At 51.6% G+C, this 24,267-nt stretch overlaps 1 protein-coding gene across 5 annotated transcripts in view; it reads right to left on the bottom strand.

Moving 5' to 3' along the window:
* Positions 1–23,321, bottom strand: part of mocs3 (molybdenum cofactor synthesis 3) — a 194,112-nt gene extending 170,791 nt beyond the window's left edge. For 2 of the 5 annotated variants that reach the window (XM_072511874.1, XM_072511865.1), the window contains exons 1-2: positions 23,036–23,320; positions 11,192–11,327 (exon numbers count right to left, since the gene is read on the bottom strand). In XM_072511874.1, coding sequence (XP_072367975.1) covers positions 11,192–11,327; positions 23,036–23,128 — 229 coding nt within the window. In that variant the 5' untranslated portion in view covers positions 23,129–23,320. Of the gene's footprint in view, positions 1–11,191; positions 11,328–23,035 lie in introns of all 5 variants that reach the window. The other 3 variants (XM_072511883.1, XM_072511856.1, XM_072511849.1) reach the window with 3 other exon arrangements.
* Positions 23,322–24,267: the final 946 nt, after the last annotated feature.

The following is a 24,267-nucleotide window of genomic DNA, read 5'->3' as shown; positions in this document are numbered from 1 at the left end:
TACCCGTGCCCTCTTAATCGGCCCGTTCAGCCCTCTCACATTCCACATGAACAATCGGGTTGGGGGGGCTCTTTACCCCCCCCCCTTGACGACTAGCCATCTCCTTTTTCAATCCAGCTCCTCACCCGGTTCCCAGTATCTCCCCCAAGCGGCGCCCCCCCGCCCCGACCACCCCCCCCCATACCAGCTCCCCCTTCTCCCCAGCAGCAGCAACCCAGTTAACCCCCCCCCCCCGCTAGATCCCAAACTAGCGTAATTGCACCCCCCATGTTGCTCCCAGAAGTCAGCAAACTCTGGCCGACCTCGGCTTCCCCCCGTGACCTCGGCTCACACTGTGCGAGGCCCCCTCCTTCCTGCTTCCCTGTTCCCGCCGTGATTACCATAGCGCGGGAACAAAGCCCGCGCTTCCCTTTTGGCCCCGCCCCCAATGGCCGGCACCCTCAGCTCCTCGTCCTCCCTCCCCCCCTCCCCCACGACATGGGGAAGAGAGAAAAGTTACAGGGTTGCAGGATTAACAACTTGGGAAGTCATCTCTTCCCTCTTTTCCCCCCCTTCATCCCACATATTCACCCCCCCACTTTGTCCCAAACGTTCTTTTTCTGGCCCGCTCACTCCAGTTTCTCCTCAACAATAAATGTCCACGCCTCATCTGTCGTTTCGAAGTAGTGGTGTTTCCCTTGATGTGTGACCCACAGTCTTGCCGGTTGCAGCATTCCAAATTTAATCTTCCGTTTGTGCAGCACCGCCTTGGCCCGATTAAAGCTTGTCCTCCTTCTCGCCACCTCCGCACTCCAATCTTGATATACGCGGATCACCGCGTTCTCCCACCTACAGCTCCGAGTTTTCTTTGCCCATCTGAGGACCATCTCTCTGTCCTTATATCGGAGAAATCTCACCACTATGGCTCGAGGAATTTCTCCAGCCCTCGGTCTTCGCGCCATAACTCGATAGGCTCCCTCCACCTCCAGCGGACCCGTCGGGGCCTCCGATCCCATTAACGAGTGCAGCATCGTGCTCACATATGCCCCGACGTCCGCCCCTTCTACACCTTCGGGAAGACCAAGAATCCTTAAATTCTTCCTCCTCGCATTATTCTCCAGCACCTCCAGCCTTTCCACACACCTTTTGTGTTGTGCCTCGTGCATCTCCGTTTTCACCACCAGGCCCTGTATGTGGTCCTCATTCTCAGCAGCCGTTGCCTTCACGACCCGAAGCTCCTGTTCCTGGATCTTTTGCTCCTCTTTTAGCCCCTCAATCGCTTGTAATATCGGAGCCAACAGCTCCTTCTTCATTTCCTTTTTGAGTTCTTCCACGCAACGCCGCAGGAACTCTTGTTGGTCAGGGCCCCATATTAAACTGCCTCCTTCCGACGCCATCTTGCTTTGTGCCTGCCTTCCTGGCCGCTGCTCTAGAGGATCCACCGCAATCAAGCCACTTTCCTCTCTTTTTTCCATCCGTGTCCAGGGGGGATTCCCTTCTGGATTACTGCACAGTGTTTTTTGCCGTTAAAATTGCCGTTGGGGCTCCTATCAAGAGCCCAAAAGTCCGTTCCACCGGGAGCTGTCGAAACGTGCGACTTAGCTGGTCATCGCCACACCCGGAAGTCAGCAACACCTTTTTAAGCAGCCCCCCCCCCCCTCCCCCACCCACTCCCCCTTCCCCTGAACAAAACATCCCTCTCTGCTTCACTAATCATCTGATCACCCCCCACTGCGCTTCCGCTAACAAGCCCGCCCAGCTAGCCCAAGCCTCCTACCCCCTCCTTGCTGATACCCCTCCCCCTGCTCACACACCTCACAAGCTACAATGAAACAAGAAAAAATGTGCACTTACCCTCAACGCAACAAAACATCTCGAAGGAGAAAAGTTCTCCAACAACTAACAAATGAGAAAAAAGATACAAGAAAAAATGGACAGAAAAAGCACCCATCTCCTCACACCTCCTCCACAATTCAATTTCCTCCTTCTCCTGCCAGTCCATTGGCTCTTAAAAACTCCATCGCCTCCTCTGATGTTCCAAAATATTGTTTTTGGCTATTAAAAGTCGCCCAGAGGCGGGCCGGGTACAACATCCCAAATTTCACCCTCTTTTTAAAGAGGGCAGCCCTCACCCAATTAAACCCAGCTCTCCTCTTCGCCAGGTCCGCGCCCAGTCTGGTACACCCGAAGCTCGCTCCCTTACCAGATGCATCACCACCTGCCTCGCCCATCACAATATCTTCTCCTTGTCCAGAAACCGGTGAAGACGCACCACCATCGCCCTCAGCGGCTCATTCGCCTGCAGCTTCCGCATCAACGCCCTGTGCGCTCGGTCGACCTCCAGGTGCCAACTTCTCCAGCATCTTGGCTACGTACGTACCAGCATCCGCTCCCTCAATGCCTTCCGGCATCCCCACGATTCTTAGATTCTGTCTCTGGGAGCGATTCTCTAAGTCCTCCGCCTTCTCCTTTAACCGCTTCTGGGTCTCTCGCATCAGACCCACTTCGGCCACCAACGAGGCAACTGCTTCTCGTGCTCCCCCACCGCCTCCTCCACTTTCCGAATAGCCTGGCCCTGGGACTCCAGCATTTGCTCCACGCGGTCAATCCCCACTTTTAAGAGTTCCACCGCCTTGGCTAGGTCCTTCTGGGCATCCCTCCTCTGTCGGCTAAACTTCTAATTTAAGAAATCCATCAATTGCTCCGTTGACCACTGGGCAGGCAAGGCAGACCCTTCACTCTCCGCCATCTTGATTTGTGGCGCACAGAGATTCTTTTGGCCAACTGCTCTCTTCTTCTCGACTCACTTCCTGTCCGTGGATCCATCCACCAGCCCAACTCCACCACAAGTAGAGTTCAACTTTTCTCTAGTCACCCATGCACCTTTTTTCCACAAAACATCCACCCTACAAACGGGGAAAAGGTCCAAAAAAACAGCCTCGAGCGGGAGATGCCAAATGTGCGACCACTCACACTATGGCCGCCATCAGACACCCAAACACAACACTACTTAAAAGTCTGAATTCAGGCCATGGCCACTGGGAGGAACAAAGGAGAAAATCTTGGGCGGGATTCTCTGATCCTGAGGCTAAGTGTTGACGCAGTCGTAAACGCTTAGCCTCAGGATCAGAGAATCCCGCCTTCACGCAGCTCCAGCTGCCGATACCGGCATCAGAATAAGCGCCGCGGGTCCACGCATGCGCGCTGCGGCTGGTGCGAATTCGCGCATGCGTGCTAGTTTCCTTCTCCACGCCAGCTCTGACGCAACATGGCAGGCAGCTACAGGAGCCCGGCGCGGAGGAACATAGGCTCCCACCAGGAGAAGCCCACCTGCCGATCGGTAGGCCTCGATCGCGGGCCAAGCCACCATGGAGGCCCCCCCCCCCCCCCCCCCCCCCCCCCCCCCGGGTCGGATTCGGATCCCCCCTTCCCCTCAACAGGCCGTCCCCCGCAACATGAACACCGAGGTCCCGACAGGTAGGACCACATGTGAACGGCGCCGGCAGGACTCGGCCTAATTCAGCGGACACTCGGCCCATCGCGCGTGGAGAATCGCCGGTGGAGGGCCGTGTAGAGCGGCCCCCGACCGGCGCCACGCCAATGCCACCGATTCTCCAGTCACCAGAGAATCGGCGGACCAGCATCGGGGCGGCGTCACGTGAATCGCACCCCACCCCGCCGATTCTCTGACCCGGCCCGGGGTCGGAGAATTCCGCCCCTTATGTTTTCCTTTGTGATGGGTTACCATGTTGTTTTTCCAGTATGTAAGCTTCAAGGTTCAACCATTTTTCAATTTTTCTTTTCACATGGTTAGGTGGCACGGTGGCACAGTGGTGAGCACTGCTGCCTTACGGCTGCAGGAACCCAGGTTCTATTCCCAGCTTGGGTGACTACATGTGTTGAGTTTTTACGTTCTCTCTGTGTCTGCGTGGGTTTCCTCCTGGTGCTCCGGTTTCCTCCCACAGTCTAAAGATGTGTAGGTTAGGTGAATTGCCGCACTAAATTGCCCTTTAGTGTCCAAAGGTTAGGTGGGGTTACAGGGATAGGGCGGGGGATTGGGTAGGGTAGGGTAGGGTGCTCTATCGGAGCAGGAGTCGGGGCAGACTTCTGCACTGTTGGGATTCTATGTCCAGTCTGCATCAAGTCTTGTTTTCTTCACTCAATTTATGATTTGGAAGCATGCTAATTCGAAGCTGGGTGCTTCTTCCCCAGACAATATTTTCATATTTGTAGGCGACTGGCTCAAAGAAAATGTTTATGGAGACCTAAAACTAGATATAGCTATTTCCTCAATAATTTAATTCATTGGGTTTATTCTTCTTTCACATGTAGCAATAATTAGGACAAAGCAGCCCACTTGATTGACACATCATCCATAAGCATTCACTCCTTCCACCACCAACACACAGTGGCAGCAGTGTGTACCATCTGCAAGATGCACTGCAGGAACTAATCAAGGTTCTTTAAACAGCACCTTCCAAACCGATGACCACTACCATCTAGAAGGTCAAGGGAGGCAGACACATGGGAACACCCCACCACCTGGAAGTTCCCTTCCAAACTACTCATCATCCTGACTGGAACTGTATCACCATTCCTTCACTGTTGTTAGGTCAAAATCCTGGAACTCCCTTCCTAACAATTCGATGTGTGTACCCACACAACAAGGGCTGCAGCAGTTCAAGAAGGCAGCTCACCATCACTTTCTCATGCACAATTAGGGATGGGCAATAAATGCCGGTTTAGCTAGCAACACCGACATCCCAAGAATGAATTTTTAAATGTGAAACTCGACTTTCAGTGGCGGCCTGCGCTAAACGGCCGTGTATTTGGTGGCTCCCACGTGGTGAACCTTTTATCAGCCCATAAATCCCAGTCGGACCTTTGAATGCGGTCCCGAGATCCCGATTCGTGCTGGTGAAGGTGTCGGCAATTTTTTGCACAGGGCGAAGAACAACAGGGGTGGAGGGAGCAAGCAGATCGCGAGGCACTGGAAAGCGCAAAGGCGGCGGCCCCAGAGTCGGCACTTCCGGCCCAATGGTTTACTGCTCAGTTGGTCGACTTTTTAGCTGCTCATTTCCAGAAACAGAGGTTCGAAACCTCTGAAGATCTGGTACGGGCTATTGATCCAATTAAGGCGGGTGTGGAAAGAGTTGAGCAGAGTTTAGAGGCTCAGGGCGAGTCACTACAAAAAATGGAGGAGTCTGTCGCCAAACATGAGAACCGGCTGGCCTCGGTGTAAGCAGAGCTTTCCTTGATGGCTGGCAGCTTCTAAAAAATGTGATAAAGTGGCCGAGTTGGGGAATCGAGAGCTTCAGCAAGGTATCTGAGTAGTGGTTCTGCTGGAGGGGTTGGAGGGCTCGAAACCCTCGAAGTATGTCGCACAGATGCTCCCCGAGATTGATTGTGCGCACAGAGCGCTGAGAAGAACGCCAAAGGCGGGTGAGCAACCAAGGGCGATGGTGGGCCAGGCAGGTGAAGAAGAGCTCCTGGAATGGAAGTGTAATCAGAATATACCCCGATTGGGATACGGAACTGGCTAAACACCGTGCCGGATTCAACAAAGTCAAGGCGGTACTGCCTTGTGAGATTTGGAATGGAAGGTGTGAGATTTGGAATGTTGCATCCGGACCGTTTGTAGATCATCTTTCATAAACAGGAGTACTTTTTAGACACCCGGAGGAGGCAGGCAAGTTTCTTCGGGACCAGGGGATTGGGAATCTATAAATACATTAAAATGTTGTTGTTCTGTTCTGTTGATGATATTGTTGTTAGTTCGATTGCTATGCATTCCTGTATCTTTGCTATATTCTCTCTATCATTCTCCTTGTTTTTCATTTTATTGAGGTGGGTTTGATGTTCCTGAGCTGGGGAGATGTGGAGGGTGGGATAGGGTTATTTGTTGTGTTTTGTATTATGTGGTTTGGGTGATATGGCAGATACACGGATGTCGCATTCCTGGTGCGGGGGCCACAAGGTGTGAGAACCAGTAAATGGAAGGGATGGGGGGGATATAGGGAAGCAGTGGCTGCCTCGCAGTTATGGCTAATTAGCTTGGGGGAGGGGTAGATGGCCCCTCATTTGATTGGTAACTTGGAATGTCCGGGACTAAATGGACCGATTAAAAGGTTGCACATTTTTGCTCATCTGAAGAACCTGAGGGCAGACTTGATATTTCTCCAGGAAACTCATTTAAAGGGGGCGGAGCAGATAAGACTGAGAATGGGGTGGGTTGGTCAGGTTTACCACTCAGGACTTGATATGAAGACGAGAGGGATGGCTGTGTTAATAAGTAAGAGGGTGCCTTTCTCAATAAAGAGGTTCATTGCTGATCCGAGTGGGAGATCAGTGGGCGGTTGGAGGGCTCCCCAGTGGTACTGTGCAATATATACGTTCCAAATTGGGACGATGTGGATTTCGTGAGGCGGGTTCTGTCCCTGATCCCAGATCTGGATACGCGCAGATTAATCTGAGGGGGGATTTCAATACAATCTTGGACCTGGAGCTGGATCGATCCAGGAGGGTATTGGTGATGGCTGGGAAGCTGTCGAGAATCATGCAGCTTATGGGTAGAATGGATGCATGGCACTTTGGGAGGCCTAGGACGAAGGAGTTTTCTTGCTTTTCACATGTTCACAAGTGTTATTCTCAAATAGATTTTTTTTGTTTTAGATAAGATGTTGATTTCAAGAGTGGCGGGGACAGAGTACTCGGCAATCATGGTGTCTGACCACACTACGCACTAGGTGGACCTGCAAGCAGAAAAGCCATCCCCTTGTAGACCCGAGTGGAGACTGGACGTTGGTCTCCTTGCGGTTAAGGGAATATGTGTGAGGTTGGAAGGTGCAATTTGTAATTATATGGACCAGAACAACAAAGCGCCAGCCTCTGCTGGGGTGCTGTGGGAGGCATTGAAGGTTGTGATTAGCGGAGAGCTCATCTCAATCCAGGCGCATAGACTAAGGGTGGAGCAAGAGGAGCAAACAAGATTGGTGGAGGTGATCTTAGCTGTCAATCACAGTTATCTGGAATCATTTGATGATCACTGTTGAAGGAGCACCAGAAGCTCCAAATGGAGTTTCATCTGGTCACCTCAGAGAAGGCAATGAGACAACTGCGCAGAGCTAGAGAGTTTGTGTAGGAATATGGGGAGAAGGTTGGCAGGATGCTCGCCCACCAACTGAGGAAGCAGACGGCTGCTAAGGAAATAGGTAGGCTTAGGAATGAGGGGGGCGAGGTGGCAACAGACCCGGCAGGGATTAATAAACTTTTTGAGCCCTTCTATCAGAACCGCTGCCAGGGAATGAACTGAGACCCAGATTATTGGATGGGTTGGAATTTCCAAGGGTGGATCAGGCAAGGGCGCAGGGGTTGGGGGCCCAGTAGGTTTGCAGGAGGTGCTGGGATGTGTGAGTTTGATGCAATCAGGGAAGGCCCCATGTGCGGACAGATTCCTAGCCAAATTTTATAAACGCTTTGGCATGTTGTTGGGTCCGTTAATGAAGCATTGGAGAGAGGTGTGCTCCCCCTCCCATTATCACAGGCTTCATTTCCCTCAGCCCAAAAAAGGGCAAAGATTCTGAGCAATGAGGATCTTATTATAAGACCATAAGACATAGGAGCAGAATTAGGCCACTAGGCCCATTGAGTCTGCTCCGCCATTCAATCATGGCTGCTAATTTTCTCATCCCCTTTCTCCTGCCTTCTCCCCATAACCCCTGTTCCCCTTATTAATCAATCTCTGTCTCCAAGACGCTCAGTGATTTGCCCTCTGCAGCCTTCTGCAGCCAAGTGTTTCACAGATTCACCATTCTCCATACAATTGAATCCTCCCCCCATATTTAGCTTATCGTCCAATTTCACTCTAAATGTAGATGCAAAACTTCTGGCTAAGATCTTGGCTACCCATATCGAGGGATGTGTGCCGGATGTGGTTAAGAGAGGAACAAATCGGGTTTGTAAAAGGTAGATTGTTCGCGACCAATATCCGGAGGCTACTGACATAATGCCCGCAGGGGGAAGCGAGGTGGAGGTTGTGGTGTCAATGGATGCCAAGAAGGCATTTGACCAAGTGGAAAGGGTGTACTTATTTGACATTTTGGAGCGGTTTGGGTTCGGACAGGGTTTCGTGGACTGGGTTAGACTGTTGTATAAAGCTCTGAAAGCAAGCATCTCCACTAACAAGTATTTTACTTTGCAGTGCGGGACAAGGCGGGGTGTCCACTCTCTCCTCTGCTCTTCGCCCTTGCGATTGAACCATTGGCAATGACTCTTCAGGCATCTGGGAGTGGCGGGTTATTGAGCGGGGGAGGTGGGGGCAGTGGAGCACCGGCTCATTCTGTACGTGGATTACCTCCTGTTGCACATTTGTAATTCCATGGAGTCATTTGATAAGATTCTAAGGATTCTGAGTATGTCAGGCTCTTCTCCGGATACAAGCTTAATACGGTGAAGAACAAGATATTTCTGATAGGTTCCAGAGGACAGGAGGGGCATTTGAGTGGGCTCCTGTTTCGCCTGACAACAAAGAGCTTTTGGCTGTCTGGGGATTCAGGTTGCACGGGACTTGGCTCAGCTTCACAAGTTAAATCTGACAAGTTTAGTGGAGGGGATGAAAGAGTTTAAAAGATGGGACAGGCTGCCGCTATCTCTGTCCGGTAGAGTCCAGATAATAAAAATGGTGATCCTGCCAAGATTCCTTTTTGTATTCCAGAATCTTCCAATCTTCCTGTCCAAATCTTTTTACAGAAAGGTCAATAGGCTTATTCTGGGCTTTGTGTGGCGGGGAGGATTCCCCGTATTACGAGAGTTTGTCTGGAGAGGAGTAGATGGGGTGATGGCCTTAGAGGTTTCAGTACGACTGGGCTGCCAATATTGTCATGGTCTGGAAATGGCTGTTAGACAAGGGTGGGTGTGGTGCAGGGTGGAAGAGGCCTCATGTGAGAAGACCTCCTTCAGAGTATTGGCTTCAGCTCCTCTACCATTCTCACCGAGTAGGTACTCATCAAATCCAGTGGTACTCTCCACTCTGAGGGTATGGAATCAGTGGCGGCTACATTTTGGCTTGGAGAGCATGTACAGAAAGGCTCCGATCTGTGGTAACCATAAATTTGTCCCAGCGAGATTGGATGCTAGATTTAAGGAGTGGGGCCGTTTGGATATCAAATGCTTTGAGGACCTGTTTTTGGGTGGGAGATTTGCGGGCCTGACTGAGCTGATGGAGGCTTACCAATTGCCCAGCGGTAATGAGTTCAGATACCTCCAGATAAGGGCCTTTTGAGTAAAGAGGTGTATTTGTTCCCAATGTTGCCGTCCTTGCATCTACAGGACAGGCTCCTGCCGGAGGATGATATTGGGGAGGACAAGATCTCCAATGTATACATCGAGTTGACCAGGAAGAAGGAAATTTCGATGGTGGCAATGCGGCAAAAATGGGAGGAAGAATTAGGAGGCACGGTGCGAGGTTGGTTTTGGGAAGAAGCACTGCATAGGAATACTGCATCCTCGTCGCGTGCTAGACGTAGTCTTAGAACATAGAACATAGAACAATACAGCGCAGTACAGGCCCTTCGGCCCACGATGTTGCACCGAAACAAAAGCCATCTAACCTACACTATGCCATTATCATCCATATGTTTATCCAATAAACTTTTAAATGCCCTCAGTCTTATTCAACTTAAAGTTGTGCATAGAGCACATATGATGCTAGAAAGGCTGAGCCATTCTTCCCAGAAGTGGCCGATCAGTGTGCACGACGTGCCAGGTCTCCTGCGAATCATGCCCACATGTTCTGGTCCTGTCCAAAAGTGTTGGGGTTCTGGGAGGGAGTCACGGACGTATTGTCTCAAATGATGGGAATGATGGTCATGCCATCTCCATGGGTAGCTATTTTTGGAGTTCTGAGGATCCGGGTGTTTTGGTAGGGAAGAAGGCCAATGTTGTGGCTTTTGCCTCTCTGCTAGCCCGAAGGAGAATTCTGTAAAACTGGCAGTCCTCGGATCCACCAGGTATCAGGTCATGGGTGTGGGACCTTGCTGACTTTCTTCATTTGGGGAGAATTAAGTTCGCCATTAGAGGTATGGATGAGGGGTTCTTCCTGAGGTGGATTCATCGACTTTGTTAAAAAATTATTTTGGGAGTGTGGCTGATGTGTTTGTACATATGGGTTGCTTCAGATGGGTTATATTTCTATAGTGTTATATGCACTGTTAATATGTTATGGAGCGTTCAATACTGTTCTGTGTTATTGACTGTTCCTGTTTTTGTATTTTCTGGATCTACCTTCAATAAATTATCTTTTACAAAGAAATGTGAAACTCAAAAGTACAGAGTTACGACATCAATAAGAAAGACCCAGGAATTTCTTCTTGGAAAACACTGGCAGTTAATACTTGAAATGGGCATTAGTCCACTTCTCTCACATCACAGATGTGGTCAAGCAGCCAGTCCTCCAGAAGAACAGGACAGTCATAGTCACTGCTTAATCAAAGACTCCATGCTTGTCATCCTCACAGGGAGTTTCTGCAGCTGCAGCCCTATAATTCTGTTTTTAACCAAAAAATACAAAATGAGTAAAATCAGCAATGCTACTTCACTCATGGATCACTGACCCTGGTTAAGGCACCAATAGGACGTCTGCCTCTCACACACAGAAAATCAAACACTCTATCCCCTTTCTGAAATCAGTTGTTTAAGCAGGCCTGAAAGCAGATCAAAGTTCTTCAACCTAACAAATTTGACAGAACTTTGTCCTCACTAAAAGGTTTCGAGCATTATCTTGCTCCACCATCCATTATTAAAAAGTTAATTTGAAATGTGTTTTTCAGAGATGGACAATTTACTAGTTACGTGACAGTCAACAGAGAAAATAAATTTGCTTTTAATAGCAAGAGCATCAGTTAAATATGGTCCATAGGTGACACCGCCACCATAATATACAACATTGATTCAGGTAGCTAAGTGGGGATCCCCGATGTGTTGTACCAGAGTTGTTTCAAGCAGTTTTGAAGTTCAAAAAGCTCCCCAAACTGAATTCCAATTTCACTTGCTAGCCCACAAATTACTAAATGAATTGAGTTTAATTTCACAACTTTCCACGATGGGATTAACTCATGATCTCTGGGGTTGCTAGTTCAGTACTATAACCACTAGGCCTCATAGCCTTAATGCATTAAATACAAAACAATATAATTTACATTCATTCCATCCATACCTTTGACTCCAAACTCTGGAATAATAAGCTGTCTGCTGTACCTCATGATCTCTTCTTTTGAGAGAAATTTTTCTTCCAATGGAGGCACCTCAGTCGGTTGCTCAGCTAACGTAAATGTATTTCCAGAATGAGAATTCTGAATAGAAAACAAACATTTACCTTACTGAGAGAACAAGGAAAGTCGTTTTTGAAGAAAAGTAATTGACCTGAAATGTGACTCTGTTTATCGCTCCACAGACGCTTACTGGTCTGCTGAGTACTGCCAGCACATTTTATTTAAAAATGATGTGTGGCCCAGCCTAGCACACCAATCCTTTAATATAAATTGTAGATTATTTTATACAAAATAAAAATGACCAAAGTGAGCATTTTAATGTGTCTAAACCAAATTGGTTTGGCACTTGCAGGAATACAAGATGGACAGGAGAAAAAGCACAAAAAGCTTCTAAAACAGGTCAAAGAATTGAAAAGCATGTGCAGAAACATACAGCAAAATGGAATTGCAGAGGTAAAGGTGGCCAAGACCATAAGGGAACTTCATCTTTGAAATTCATCTTGGACAGATAGGGAGCTATGTAGGGTAGCAAACACAGAGATAATAGGACAGCATTGTCCAAAGGAATTGTTAATGAGTCACAAATACCATTATAGTCCCATGCACTAACTTTAATAGAAAATATTTTACACAAAATATAGTTCCACACACTTTACATGTACATTTACTTACATGGTTTAGCGAAAGAAAGGTTCAGTTTGGAATTCTTTTTATGCAGAGCACATGTTAGTGCAACTTTAGGTTTAGCAACATGAAACAGTATTTTGACCTCAAGCGTGATTGCTGAGAACACTGATTCCATGACAAGACCCACCAGATCCACACCAGTTCTCCATTCAAAAGAGATTGGGTTCAGGTCAGGCCTGGGGGATGTCAGAGAGGCCAGGGAGAATCCCACAGGGAGCCTGGAGGGAGTTCCCTGAGAGAATGGGGAGCTAGCAATGCCCTGAGGGAATGGGCCGGGATGGGAGAGTCCCCTGAGGGAATGTGGTGCGAAAGGGGAGAGTCTCCTGAGGGAAAGGGGGGTTGAGGAGGGAGGAAATGTGGGAGGGGAGAGATGTGGGGAGGGGAGGTGTGGGGGGGGGGGGGGGAAGAGATGTGTGGGGAGGGGAGATGTGGGGGGGAAAGAGATGTGGGGGGAGGGGAGAGATGTGGGGGGAGGGGAGAGATGTGGGGGGAGGGGAGAGATGTGGGGGAGGGAGAGATGTGGGGGAGGGGAGATGTGGGGGAGGGGAGATGTGGGGGAGGGGAGATGTGGGGGGGGGAGGGGATATGTGGGGGGGAGGGGATATGTGGGGGGAAGAGGGCAAGGGGGGGCATGTGGGCTGGAGAGCGTGGAAGAGATGGAGACCATGGGGTGGGGGGGGATGGAGACCATGAGGCGGCGGTACCGAGGGAATTGGATGGTACCCTGAGGGAATTGGGGGGGTACCCTGAGAGAATTGAGGTCATCTAAGGGAATGGGGGAATCCCCTGAGGGAAGGGGAAGGTGGGTGAGTTCCCCCTGAGGAAAGGGGAAGATGGGAAAGGGTCAGCTAGTGCCTGTATAACACTAAATAAAAGGTGGGGCTCAACTGTGGGATAAGATGCAAGCAGTCAAGTTGAGGATGAGTTCCACTGGGCAAAACACAGGAGGCAAACAAGGAGTATTCTGCAGGTGACAACAATGCATATAACACACAGAATCCCTACAGTACAGAAGGAGGCTATTCGGTCCATCGAGTCTGCACCAGCCCTTGGAAAGAGCACCCTATTTAAGCCCACACCACCACCTTATCCCCGTAACCCTACCTAGCCTTTTTGGACACTAAGGGGCAATTTAGCATGGCCAATCTGAAGCCTTCACTCCCAGTTCAGACTTTGGAGTTGTGAGGTTGTTGCTGTGGTGGAGAGTGGCTGCTACTGCTTTCTCTCTGTTGTTGCTGCTCAAGTTTGTTGCCTGTTCCCAGGGTTGGTTGCTGCTGAGCTTCCTGGAAGGAGAGAAGGACAACAAGAGAAGGACAACAAGAAAGTGACTTCATCAAGGTGGTAGTAGAGCCCTTTGGACTACTTGTTTGCTGGGCTCCTCCCGAGCTGAGGGTCCTGCCCGGCCCGGCCCGGTTCTCCCAACTGACAACTGCTTCCTTCAGCAAGGTCGAAGCCTTCCTTATTCTATCCAGTGTGCTTGTACTGGAACAGGAGGATCGAGTGGACAGTGTGGTTGCTGAGCCCCTCCCTGGCTGAAGACCCCATACACCAGCGACTTCTTTCTGCAGAGAAGAGGTCGACTTCATTGGGTGGTCGTTCCAAGGTGGGAGCACGGACTGCGTTTTTACTGAGCCCTACTCGGGCCAAAGAGCTCACTTACTTTGATGTGGACGACCTAGCGTGGGAGCATGGGCTGTGTTTTTGCTGGGCCCCTCCCAGGCTGAAGATCTGCCTTTGCTCTCCTATCCTCCGACTCTCCAGCTTCACAGGAGTCTCCCACCTCAGGCACCATTCCATCTACGGTGCCCATCCTCCTGTGTCGCTATACTCCTCCTCCTCCCACTGTGTCCCTTGCTCTCTCTTCCCTTCCTTCCCTCGTTCCTCCGTATACCTTCCCAGGGGGAGAATACATTGTTCCACCTCGCTCTTCCCCTAACACCGCCCACCCCCACTGTCTATTTCTCCAATCAATTCCAACATGACAAAGCCCACATTGGGGTGGCGTGGCACTTGCCCTGATGGCCACTCCACCTACACCAGTGGCGGGGTAGTCCAGTGCCTCTATGCAAGGGTCGTGGCCTCTTCAGGCTCCACTACTCCCGCAGCCGCGCAACCTTTCTGGCTGTTAACCTGCAAACTGGGGGTTAAGTGCTACGCTCACGCCACCATTACCATAGAGGCATGGTTGGCGCAATGACGGGGGTCGGCGGCCCCTCGGCCATTGTAGCCGCCGCTCATATGTACGGGAAAGGTTGTGTTTTTCCTAAGGGCCGAGAGGGCGATTCACCTCGCCCTTGAAAAGTGGTTCATGGTGGGCGGGACCTACGTGGCGGTGGATCCTCTTGAGGCCACCGCCAAGAGGGTTATCCATTCCAATGTCCCGCCCTACCTCCCTACGGAGCTCCTCCTCCCCCACCTCCAATTACTGGGGGAGGTACTTCCAAGGTGGCGCTGCTCCCTCTTGGCTGAAAGGATAGCCCCATTGGACACATCTACTCCTTCATCCACCTGGCCCAAGAAGTGGCATTAGAGGGGGGATTCAAAGTTTCATATCAAGGGGAGACTTTCTGTATCTTTTGGTCTGCGGACGTCGTGCAGTGCCATGCCTGCAAAAACGTGGGGCATGTGCAATAGAACTGCCCCACCTCCTAGGCCACCACGGACACCAAGGTGGCCATGGCAGGCACCACTGCCCCCTCCCACTCCACTGACGATACCATCCCACCCCACGAAGGGACATCACGCCAGCGCCTGCCAACCAATCGGCTGCCAGTGTGGAGGAGGGAGGGCATCTACTAGGCCCATAAGAAGGCGAGGCAGGGATCGGCCCCAGACACCCTCGGCCTGGCAGCCTAGAGAACCCCCGCGCCCCAGAACTCCAGCTCGGGAGGTACTGACAAATCTTGGCCCACGGACACTCCACTTCATCCGGTGCCCATTGACACCTCAGCATCGGGTACTGGGCATGGCATTGCTACAGTGTGGGTCAACAAGGGGGTCAGTGGTGATGCGCTTGGCCCGAGCCGGTACATAGGTCAGCAAAGTTGCGTCCCCAGGAGCTGAATGTCAAGGGTAGGTGGGGGGGGGCGATGCGAGGATGGAGGTTTCCTGAGCGCAGGCCACCCCCTATAAGCGGTGCCACTCCTTTGAAGGGAGGGAGGGAAGAGGGGGGGGGGAGAGAAAAACATCATGACCCTCCCCGGTGCGAAGAGGGTGGCGCCCCGACCCCTGTCCCTCAACATCACACCCCACCCCTGCATGAAAACTGAAAAGGTGAAACGTTTGTTCGCCCATGAGCTGTTGCAACCCACCCCCCCCCCCCCCCCCCCCCCGAGCAGGATTTCTCGGGCCGGGTGCGAACGAGATCCCCAAGGGCTTGTTCCACCCGGTGCAATTTTGCATCCCAGAGGCATTCGTTTTCATGACGCTGAAGGGCTGCAGTGGCTCCCTGACCTCGGGGTCATTGGCTGCTGGTGGTGTGAAGGACCCCCCCTCTCCGCCCCAGCCTCCGACGCCAGGCACTTTCATCTCCATTCAGGAGCTTTCCCCGGAGTTACTCCCGGATCTGTCCAGTGGCTCAGCATCGCAAGAGGAGCAGGGTTCTGAGCCACCGCTTCCCTCTGGCCCAATTTCCCCAAGAAGAGCCCGTGAGGAACCTGTCTGTCGACAATCAAGGCAGACCCAGGGCTAGTTGGTCGGTCCGTCCCGTCCACCACACTCAATGTGGCAGGAGACTCAGTCCCATAAGGCGACTGCCCGGAGAACAGCTGCACGGTGGGGGGTGCGGGGATGATTTTGAGTCCATCTGTAGCGAGGCGATGGACTCTCTCGTGCCCGACATCGAGTCACCCCTCATCCCCCAAGGGGAACTCTGAGATTTTCTATATGCGAACCGTAATCGCCGAAACCGAGTGCAGCTAGCCCTCGACCGGTGGGGCGGGAAACGCGGATGCAATTGAGCAGCGCTGGCTGAAATCTTTCCTCGCGGGACTCCAGAGGGAACGGAGGGACACGTGCTCCTCTGCTCCCTCTGAGCACTAAAAAGATGATGGTGAAGGTGGCACTTTATTGTTGAGTTGGAGGTGACCGTAGCCAGCCTGAATGTCAACGGCAGCAGGCACACGCTCCGCAGGTTCCAGAACTTCTCGGTCCTCCGGGACGGGAGTATGCTGCGTGCTTCCTGCAAGAAACCCACACCGCCAGGCAGCACGGTGGCGCAGTGGTTAGCATTGCGACCTCACGGCGCCGAGGTCCCAGGTTCCATCCTGGCTCCGGGTCAATGTCCGTGTGGAGTTTGCACATCCTCCTCGTGTTTGCGTGGGTTTCGACCCCACAACTCAAAGATGTGCAGGGTAGGTGAATTGGCCACGCTAAATTGCCCCTTAATTGGAAAAATTTAAAACATTCTAAATTTTTTTTAAACAAAGAAACCCACACCGCTCCAGATGATGCCACATGGCTCCTGGAGTGGCATGGGGGCGGTCTACACGAGTTACCTAACCTCATGTTTAGGCGGGGTGGTTATCTTGTTGGCCTCACTTTTTCAGCAGGAGATCTTGGGGGTCAAAGAGCCAGTGCCAGGCCGATTGCTGCACCTGAGGCGGCGAGATACTTCATCGTGTGAATGTCTACGCTCCCCAGGCTGGCCAGCAGCAGACAACTTTCTTCGAGCAAGTGTCCACTCATCTTGGCACCATCGCTGCGGGATAGTGTATCATCCTGGGTTGGGATTTTAATTGCACCCTTGGGACAAAGGACTGCCTCGGTTCCCAACGCAGCTCTCGTGCAGTGGTGAAGTTAAGGAACCTGGTCGGGTTCTTTGACTTGGTGGACGTCTGGCGGACTCTCCATCCTGACTCCAGCGCCTTCACCTTTGTGAGGCCTGGGGTCGGAGCGTCCAGAAATTGACTGCCTCCACATTTCCAAGGCGTAACTGCACTGTATCGCGATGGCCTCTGTGTACCGTGCTCAGACGACCGTCCGGTGTGGGCGGGGCTCACCCTGTCTCGCGCTCGGTCACGGTACGCGTATTGGTACTTTAACAACCTGCTGCTGGAGGACAAGATCCTGGGCTCGTTTCATCGGTTGTGGGCCGGCTGGAGATGGAAGGGGGAGGCTTCCCCTCGAGGCTTGGTGGGACGTGGGCAAGATTCATGTGCGTACCTTCTGTCAGGACAATACGAGGGGGTCGACAAAGAGGCGGAAATGCAGGATCGAGGAGTTGGCGAAGGAGGTGCTCGACCTGGAGTCATGTCTCGGTCAGCCGGATGAGGACCCGGCCCTGCAGCTGGTGTTCAGAGAGAAGGACACGCTGCAAGACCTGCAACTTGTCGGGTACTGTGACGCGTACGTGAGGTCGCAGATTCAGACTGTCACAGACATGGACCACAGATCCCCCTTCTTCTACTCACTGAAAAAAGGTGCGTGCTCCGTCAGCAGCTCCTTACGTAGCTGGTCGATGACGGGTCCCTCATCTCGGATCCGGAGGTCAGGGCCCAAATTCAAAACTTCTACAGTGCCCTTTTCTCCCGGATCCATCCAGCGAGGATGCTTGCAGAGTTTCGTGGGAGAACAAGCCTCCTCTACTTGGGAGTCCATCTTTGCCCGACTGAGGAAACCGCAGGTCGACACCGAGCACGCCGGGAGGCTTAATACCCCTATAGGCCTGGGGGAGCGGATCGCACTCTCAATAGCCTGTCCAGGGGCAAATCCCCAGGGCTGTACGGGCCGACTGTGGAATTCTTCAGGGCGTGCTGGGACGTCTTGTGGAATTCTTCAGGGCGTGCTGAGACGTCCTGTAGAGCGACTACACGGGAGTCCTGGGGGGAAAGTATCGCGACCGGGGAGATGCCCCTCTCTTGGCACAGTGCCACCAAACCCTGCTGCCAAAAGGGGGGGAATTCTCTGCCACCTTAAAAACTGGCGACCGGTTTCCCTCCTCAGCACGGATTACAAGATCTTCAACAAGGCAATGTGTTTGCGCCTTGGCACAGTGCTGGACCATGTGATCCACCCTGACCAGTCCTACACGGTCCTGGGCCGCACAATCCACGACTGCATCCATCTGGTCCAGGACCTGGCCCTGGGCAGCATAGTGGTTAGCACAGTTGCTTCACAGCTCCAGGGTCCCAGGTTCGATTCCCGGCTGGGTCATTGTCTGTGAGGAGTCTGCATGTTCTCCCAGTGAATTTGTGGGTTTCCTCCGGGTACTCTGGGTTCCTCCCACAGTCCAAAGATGTGTGGGTTAGGTGGATTGGCCATGCTAAATTGCCCTTAAGTGTCCAAAAAATGTTAAGTGGCGGTTACTGGGTTACGGGGATGGGGTGGATATGAGGGCTTTAGTGGGGTGCTCTTTGTAAGGGCCGGTGCGGATTCAGTGAGCCGAATGGCCTCCTTCTGACCTGTAAAAAAAAATTCTATGTTTCCCAGAGGGCTGGTCTGTCGAGCGCCTTCCCGTCCCTTGATCAGGAGAAGACGTTCGACAGGGTGGATCATGAATATTTATTCAGGACTCTGCAAGCATTCGGGTTTGGAACGCATTTCATCGCTCGGATCCGATTTCTGTACGCTGCCACAGTGTCTCGTTAAGGTTAACGGGTTCCTGACGGCGCCCCTTCACTTTGGGAGAGGAGTGCATCAAGGCTGCCCCTTGTCTGGCCAACTCTATTTTATTTGTGTAGAGCCTTTCCTGCGCCTCCTCCTGAGGAGGTTGTCGGGACTGCTTCTGCGGGGGCCGGGCATTGGGGTGGTCCTCTCGGTTTACGCTGATGACGTGCTCATGTTCACCGACCCTGCTGACCTGCAGAGGATGCAAGGGAGCCAGGCTGTGTACTCCATCACGTCCTCTGCCAGGATCAACTGGGACAAGTGTTCCGGACTCCTGGTCGGTCCTTGGCAGATGCACTCCCTCCCAGAGGAGCTCAGGCCTTTCACCTGGAACAGGACCAGCCTCCTCTAATTGGGAGTCCATCTTTGCCCGGCTGAGGAATCCTGGCCGGCTAACTGGCAGGAGCTGGAGGCCAAGATCACTGCTTGCTTGAGATGCTGGACAGGACTGCTCCGAGTGCTGTCTTACAGGGGTCAAGTTCTTGCCATAAACCAGCTGATAGCCTCCATGTTGTGGTATTGGCTGGTCACTTTGACCACTCCTCCTGTCACAAAGACAAGAGAATGCTTGTAGGGTTCTTCTGAGACAAGAGTCTTCGATACCTTCTGCAGGCACTGCCCAGCTTTTACTAAAGTCCAATTGAATCATAGAATCATAGAATTTACAGTTCAGAAGGAGGCCATTCGGCCCATCGAGTCCGCGCCGGCTCTTGGAAAATCTACCCAAGTCCACACCTCCACCCTATCCCCATAACCCAGTAACCCCACCCAGCACTAAGGGCAATTTTGGACACTAAGGGCAATTTAGCTTGGCCAATCCACCTAACCTGCACATCTTTGGATTGTGGGAGGAAACCGGAGCACCCGGAGGAAACCCACGCACACACGGGGAGAATGTGCAGACTCCGCAGACAGTGACCCAGCAGGGAATCGAACCTGGGACCCTGGAGCTGTGAAGCAATTGTGCTAACCACCATGCTGCCTTAATTCAAGTCTGCACCGGCCCATTTAAACCCTCACTTCCAATAACACCTCCTAACCTTTTTTTTTTGGTCATCAAGGGCAATTTATCATGGCCAATCCACCTAACCTGCACATCTTTGGACTGTGGGAGGAAACCGGAGCACCCAGAGGAAACCCACGCAGACACGGGGAGAACGTGCAGACTCCGCACAGACAGTGACCCAGCGGGGAATCGAACCTGGGACCCTGGCGCTTTGAAGCCACAGTGCTATCCACTTGTGCTAGCGTGCTGCCGTGCAGTTGGAATTCTTTGAAGATGTAACTAGTACAGTTGACATAGGGGAGCCAGTCGATGTGGTATATTTAGACTTTCAGAAGGCGTTTGACAAAAGTCCTGCATTAGAGATTATTGTGCAAGATTAAAGCGCATGGGATGGGGGAAATGTATTGAGATGGATAGAAAATTGGCAGAGAGGAAACAAAGAGTAGAAATTAATGGGTCCTTTTCAAATTGGCAGCAGCCAGTACCTAGTGGGGTGCCACAGGGATCACAATATATATTAATGATTTGGATGAGGGAACAAAATGTTATATCTCAACGTTTGGAGATGATATCAAGTTTGGTGGGAGGATGAACTGTGAAGTGGATGCAGAGATCCTACAGCATGATCTGGGCAGGTTGGGCAAGTGGGCAAAGCAATGGCAGATGCAGTATAATTTGTATAAGTGTGAGGTTATTCACTTTGGAAGCAAAAACAGGAAGGCAGATTACTACCTGAAAGGTTGTAAATTGGGAGACAGGAGTGTGCAGCAGGACCTGGTTGTCCTGGTGTACCAGTCGCTGAAGGTAAGTATGCAAGTGCACCAGGCAGTAAAGAAGGCTAATGGTTTGTTGATCTTCATTGCGGGAAGTTTCGAGTGCAGGAGCAGGGATGTGTTGTTACAATTATACAGGACCTTGATGAGGCAACACCTAGAATATTATGTGCAGTTTTGGTCTCCTTTTCTGAGGAAGGATGTTCTTGCTCTCGAGGGAGTGCAGCGAAGGTTTACCAGACTGATTCCAGGGATGGCAGGACTGCCATATGAGGAGAGATTGTCTTGGTTAGGATTGTTCTTGCTGGAGTTCAGAAGAATGAGAGGGGATCTCTTAGAGACTTATAAAATTCTAACAGGACGAGACAGGGTAGATACAGGGAAGGTGTTCCCGATGGTGGGTGTGTCCAGAACCAGGGGTCACAGTCTGAGGATTCAGGGTAAATCATTTCGGACAGATATAAGGAGACATTTCTTCACCCAAAGAGTGGTGAGCCTGTGGAATTCATTACCACAGGAAATAGTTGATGCTAAAACACTGAATATATTCACGAGGCGGCTAGATATAGTACTTGGGCGAATGGGATCAACGGCTATGGGGAGAAAGCAAGATTAGGCTATAGTGTTGGATGATCAGCCATGATCTTGATACATGGCGGAGCAGGCTCAAAGGGCCAAAAGGCCTCTTCCTACTCTTTCCTTCTATGTATCTATGACTGGAGCATGGTCGCTTTGCACCGCAGCTCCCCCCGACAGCAGGATAGCTGTCGTCAGGGAGCCACTACTCAGGGATCCGCACCTCCACCAATGCCATTTCGAGTGGCTGGCAGAGGAGCGAGCTGTGGCTGCCGGTGTGACACCCAACATGTTAGCACAACGCACGGCGATGGATGTCCAGCTCATGGCCAATGATATCCGAGACTTCAAAACGGTCGTGCTCAGACCCGATGGCACTCACGGTCTGGAGTATGCGCAGGTGTGCGGTGGTATCCCGTCTGGGCGAACCTCTGCCCAGACGGAATTACACATTGGCCCCAGGCCCGGACACCTACGTAGGGGGCTGGTGCCCCACAATCCTAGCCACCTCGCGGAAATGCCCTCTGTGCCTTTTCACACTGCAGTGAGGGGTTTCCTGTAAGGGCTGCTGCTGCACACCCTTCACCTCCTTACCCTTACCTGTCACCCAGACACGCCATGGTGTGCCTTGTTGCCATCTGGCGGCGGAGGTCCCTCTATGGAGGAGTCCTCTCCCTCAATCTTGGGGACCTGGGGTGGAGGGTGTTGCATGCTGCAGTGTCGTACAACCGCCGATTACACTGGCTCATGGACTCCCAAGAAGCCTGCCATTTTTGTGGCCTTTTGGAGTCTGTGGATGACGTCTGTGTTACGTGTTATAGGCTGCACTCCCTTTTTAGTTTTCTGACAAATCTTTTGTTGAAGTTTTGTTTGCACTTCAGCCCCACGCTCCTGATCAATGGGCACCCAGTGCGGAGACGGGCAAGCAGGGCGGAGGACCTCCTTGTGAACCTGCTCCTGGGTCTGTGAAGTGCACTTTTTATAGGTCCAGACCCGCGGGGCAACCGAGTGGCTCGTCCAACCACACTTTCTCTTTCACAGCTACATTTGCAGCCAGGTGTCCCTAGAGAGGGAGTAAGTGGTGTCCATGGGCACCATCGAGGCTTTTTGTGCCTAGTGGGCATCACAGAGGTTGGGATGACCCCTTTAACTGCACTGATGTTTGACGTTTGTAAGCTTCCATTGATCTTTGTTACATTCGGGCAGTGCCCCTAACAGGAGTGACCCTTTTTGCTCTGTCCCTTTTTCCTTTGTTCTATTTTGTTGGTGGACCTCAAAAGAGTGGCCAATCCACCTAACCTGCACATCTTTGCACTGTGGGAAGAAACCAGAGCACCCAGAGAAAACCCACGCAGAGAGAAAGTGCAAACTCCACTCGAGGCTGGAATTGCACCTGGGTCCCTGGAGCTGTGAGGCAGCATGCTAACCCTTACCCACTGATGTGCAGATTAGGTGGAATGGTCATGATAAATTGCTCCTGCGTGGGTGGGGTTATGGGAATCAGGTGTGGGATTGGGCCTGGGTAGGGTGCTCTTGAATTCAGCAGATTGACGCAGACTTGATGGGCAAATAGCCTCCCCCTGCACTGCAGGGATTTTATGATTCTATGAACACTTAAGGAAGGCCAATAGGGCTGAGGTTATAGATAGACTGTCTTGATAGTGGCAGGAATGTCTGACTTTAAATGCAGCCGAGGGAAAATCAGGCTGAATTAATTCTAAGGAGTAAATCTGAAAAGGATGGGGATATCAGGTGGGAGATCAGGATGGCTTGGGTTTTGCTAATAAATTAACTTCTTGTCCATCCACTCCATCATCACCAAAACCGTTGGGTACGCAGTGGAAGGACCATAGACACAGGAATCATTCAGTTTCAGGTCATTCCACCGTTAGTTTAGAGCACAGTTGATCTGTAACTTAGCTCCATCCATCTGCTTTGCCCGAAATATCTGTTCGACCTCAGTTCTGAAATTCTCAATTGACCAAATTTCAACAGCTTTTTGAAATAGACGGAGGGGTCAGTGGGGATGGCATACTTATTGCCAACATTTATTAAAATCTTTTGTTGCTTTTAATCTTCCTCAAGAATAAGGTTTAGGATGAAACAAAGACAGTGGGTCTGAGGGAGCGGACGCTGTGTACCTGCTGCAAGTGTGCGACTGCTGCCCTCAGCCTCTCCACCTCCTGCTCCTTCTTAAACAGCTCATCCCTCAGTCTCTCCACCTCCGCCTCCATGGCCGGAAGGGGGAGGAGAAAGGTCCTCTTGCTGCTCCACGAGTCGCTACAACTTTAACCCAGAACTCAGCCAGAGGAGAAAGAAAACAGTCCGCCTATTCATAATATGGCCGACCTCTGAGGGACGGACTCATTTACAAAGATGGCCGCCAATCACCGACAAATCTGCCGAAATGAGCCGTATACAAACAGTTGCTCCCCGTATCAAGATGGCCGCTCGCCCCGTTGTGACTCCCTTATCAAGATGGCCGCTCGCCCCCTTCTGACACCCTTACCAATATGGCCACTGTGAGTCCCGAACAAACATGGCCACCCCTCCCCCCCCCCCCCCTCCCGCGACAATGATTGACACAAATGGGTTTGCCAATGCTCCAGGAATTGAAAAAATCTTCAGGACACTGTTATGTACGGCCATGGAGAAATGTCATGGGGCAATTTTTTTTCATTTTCTGTGAACATTTCTCTTCACCAGAGAAAACAGTGGGGGGTGGGGGGGGTGGAGAGACTAGCTGACAGTCAAGCATCTTCCAATTGGGTAATGAGTCCAACGTTCCGAGAGGCATATTGGACTCGAAACATTAACTCTATTCCTCTCAGAAAATGCTGGAAAACCTCAGCTTCTCTGGCAGCATCAGTGGAGAGTAAAAATGTTAACTTTTCGAACATAGAACATTACAGCGCAGTACAGGCCCTTCGGCCCTCGATGCTGCGCCGACCTGTGAAACCACTCTAAAGCCCATCTACACTATTCCCTTATCGTCCATATGTCTATCCAATGACTTTGAACATATGAACATATAACTGTGGTAAATACAGATACTGTACTCATAGTTGAGCTCCAACGTCTTTCCGCTGATCCAGGACACGCCAAACTACGCCGAAGCCATGACGCTACTCAAAGAAAATTACGCCCAGAAGACGAACGCACTCTTCGCCAGGCACGTACTCACCACTCGCTCTCAACGCCCTGGTGAGTCCATAGAAGACTTCTGACGGGCCCTCATCCCACTAGTCCGGGACTGTGACTGTCAGGCCGTTACGGCCACGGAACATTGAACTTCCTTATGCGGGACACTTTTGTTACGGCGATTGGCGATGTATGTATACAGTGCAATCTGATTGACCAAATCAGATATGTG

This window comes from Scyliorhinus torazame, chromosome 1, assembly GCF_047496885.1.
Source record: "Scyliorhinus torazame isolate Kashiwa2021f chromosome 1, sScyTor2.1, whole genome shotgun sequence".
In the NCBI taxonomy this organism is placed as follows: domain Eukaryota; kingdom Metazoa; phylum Chordata; class Chondrichthyes; order Carcharhiniformes; family Scyliorhinidae; genus Scyliorhinus; species Scyliorhinus torazame.
The sequence above is the reverse complement of the archived record's forward strand: the minus strand, read 5'-3'. Positions and strand labels throughout refer to the sequence as shown.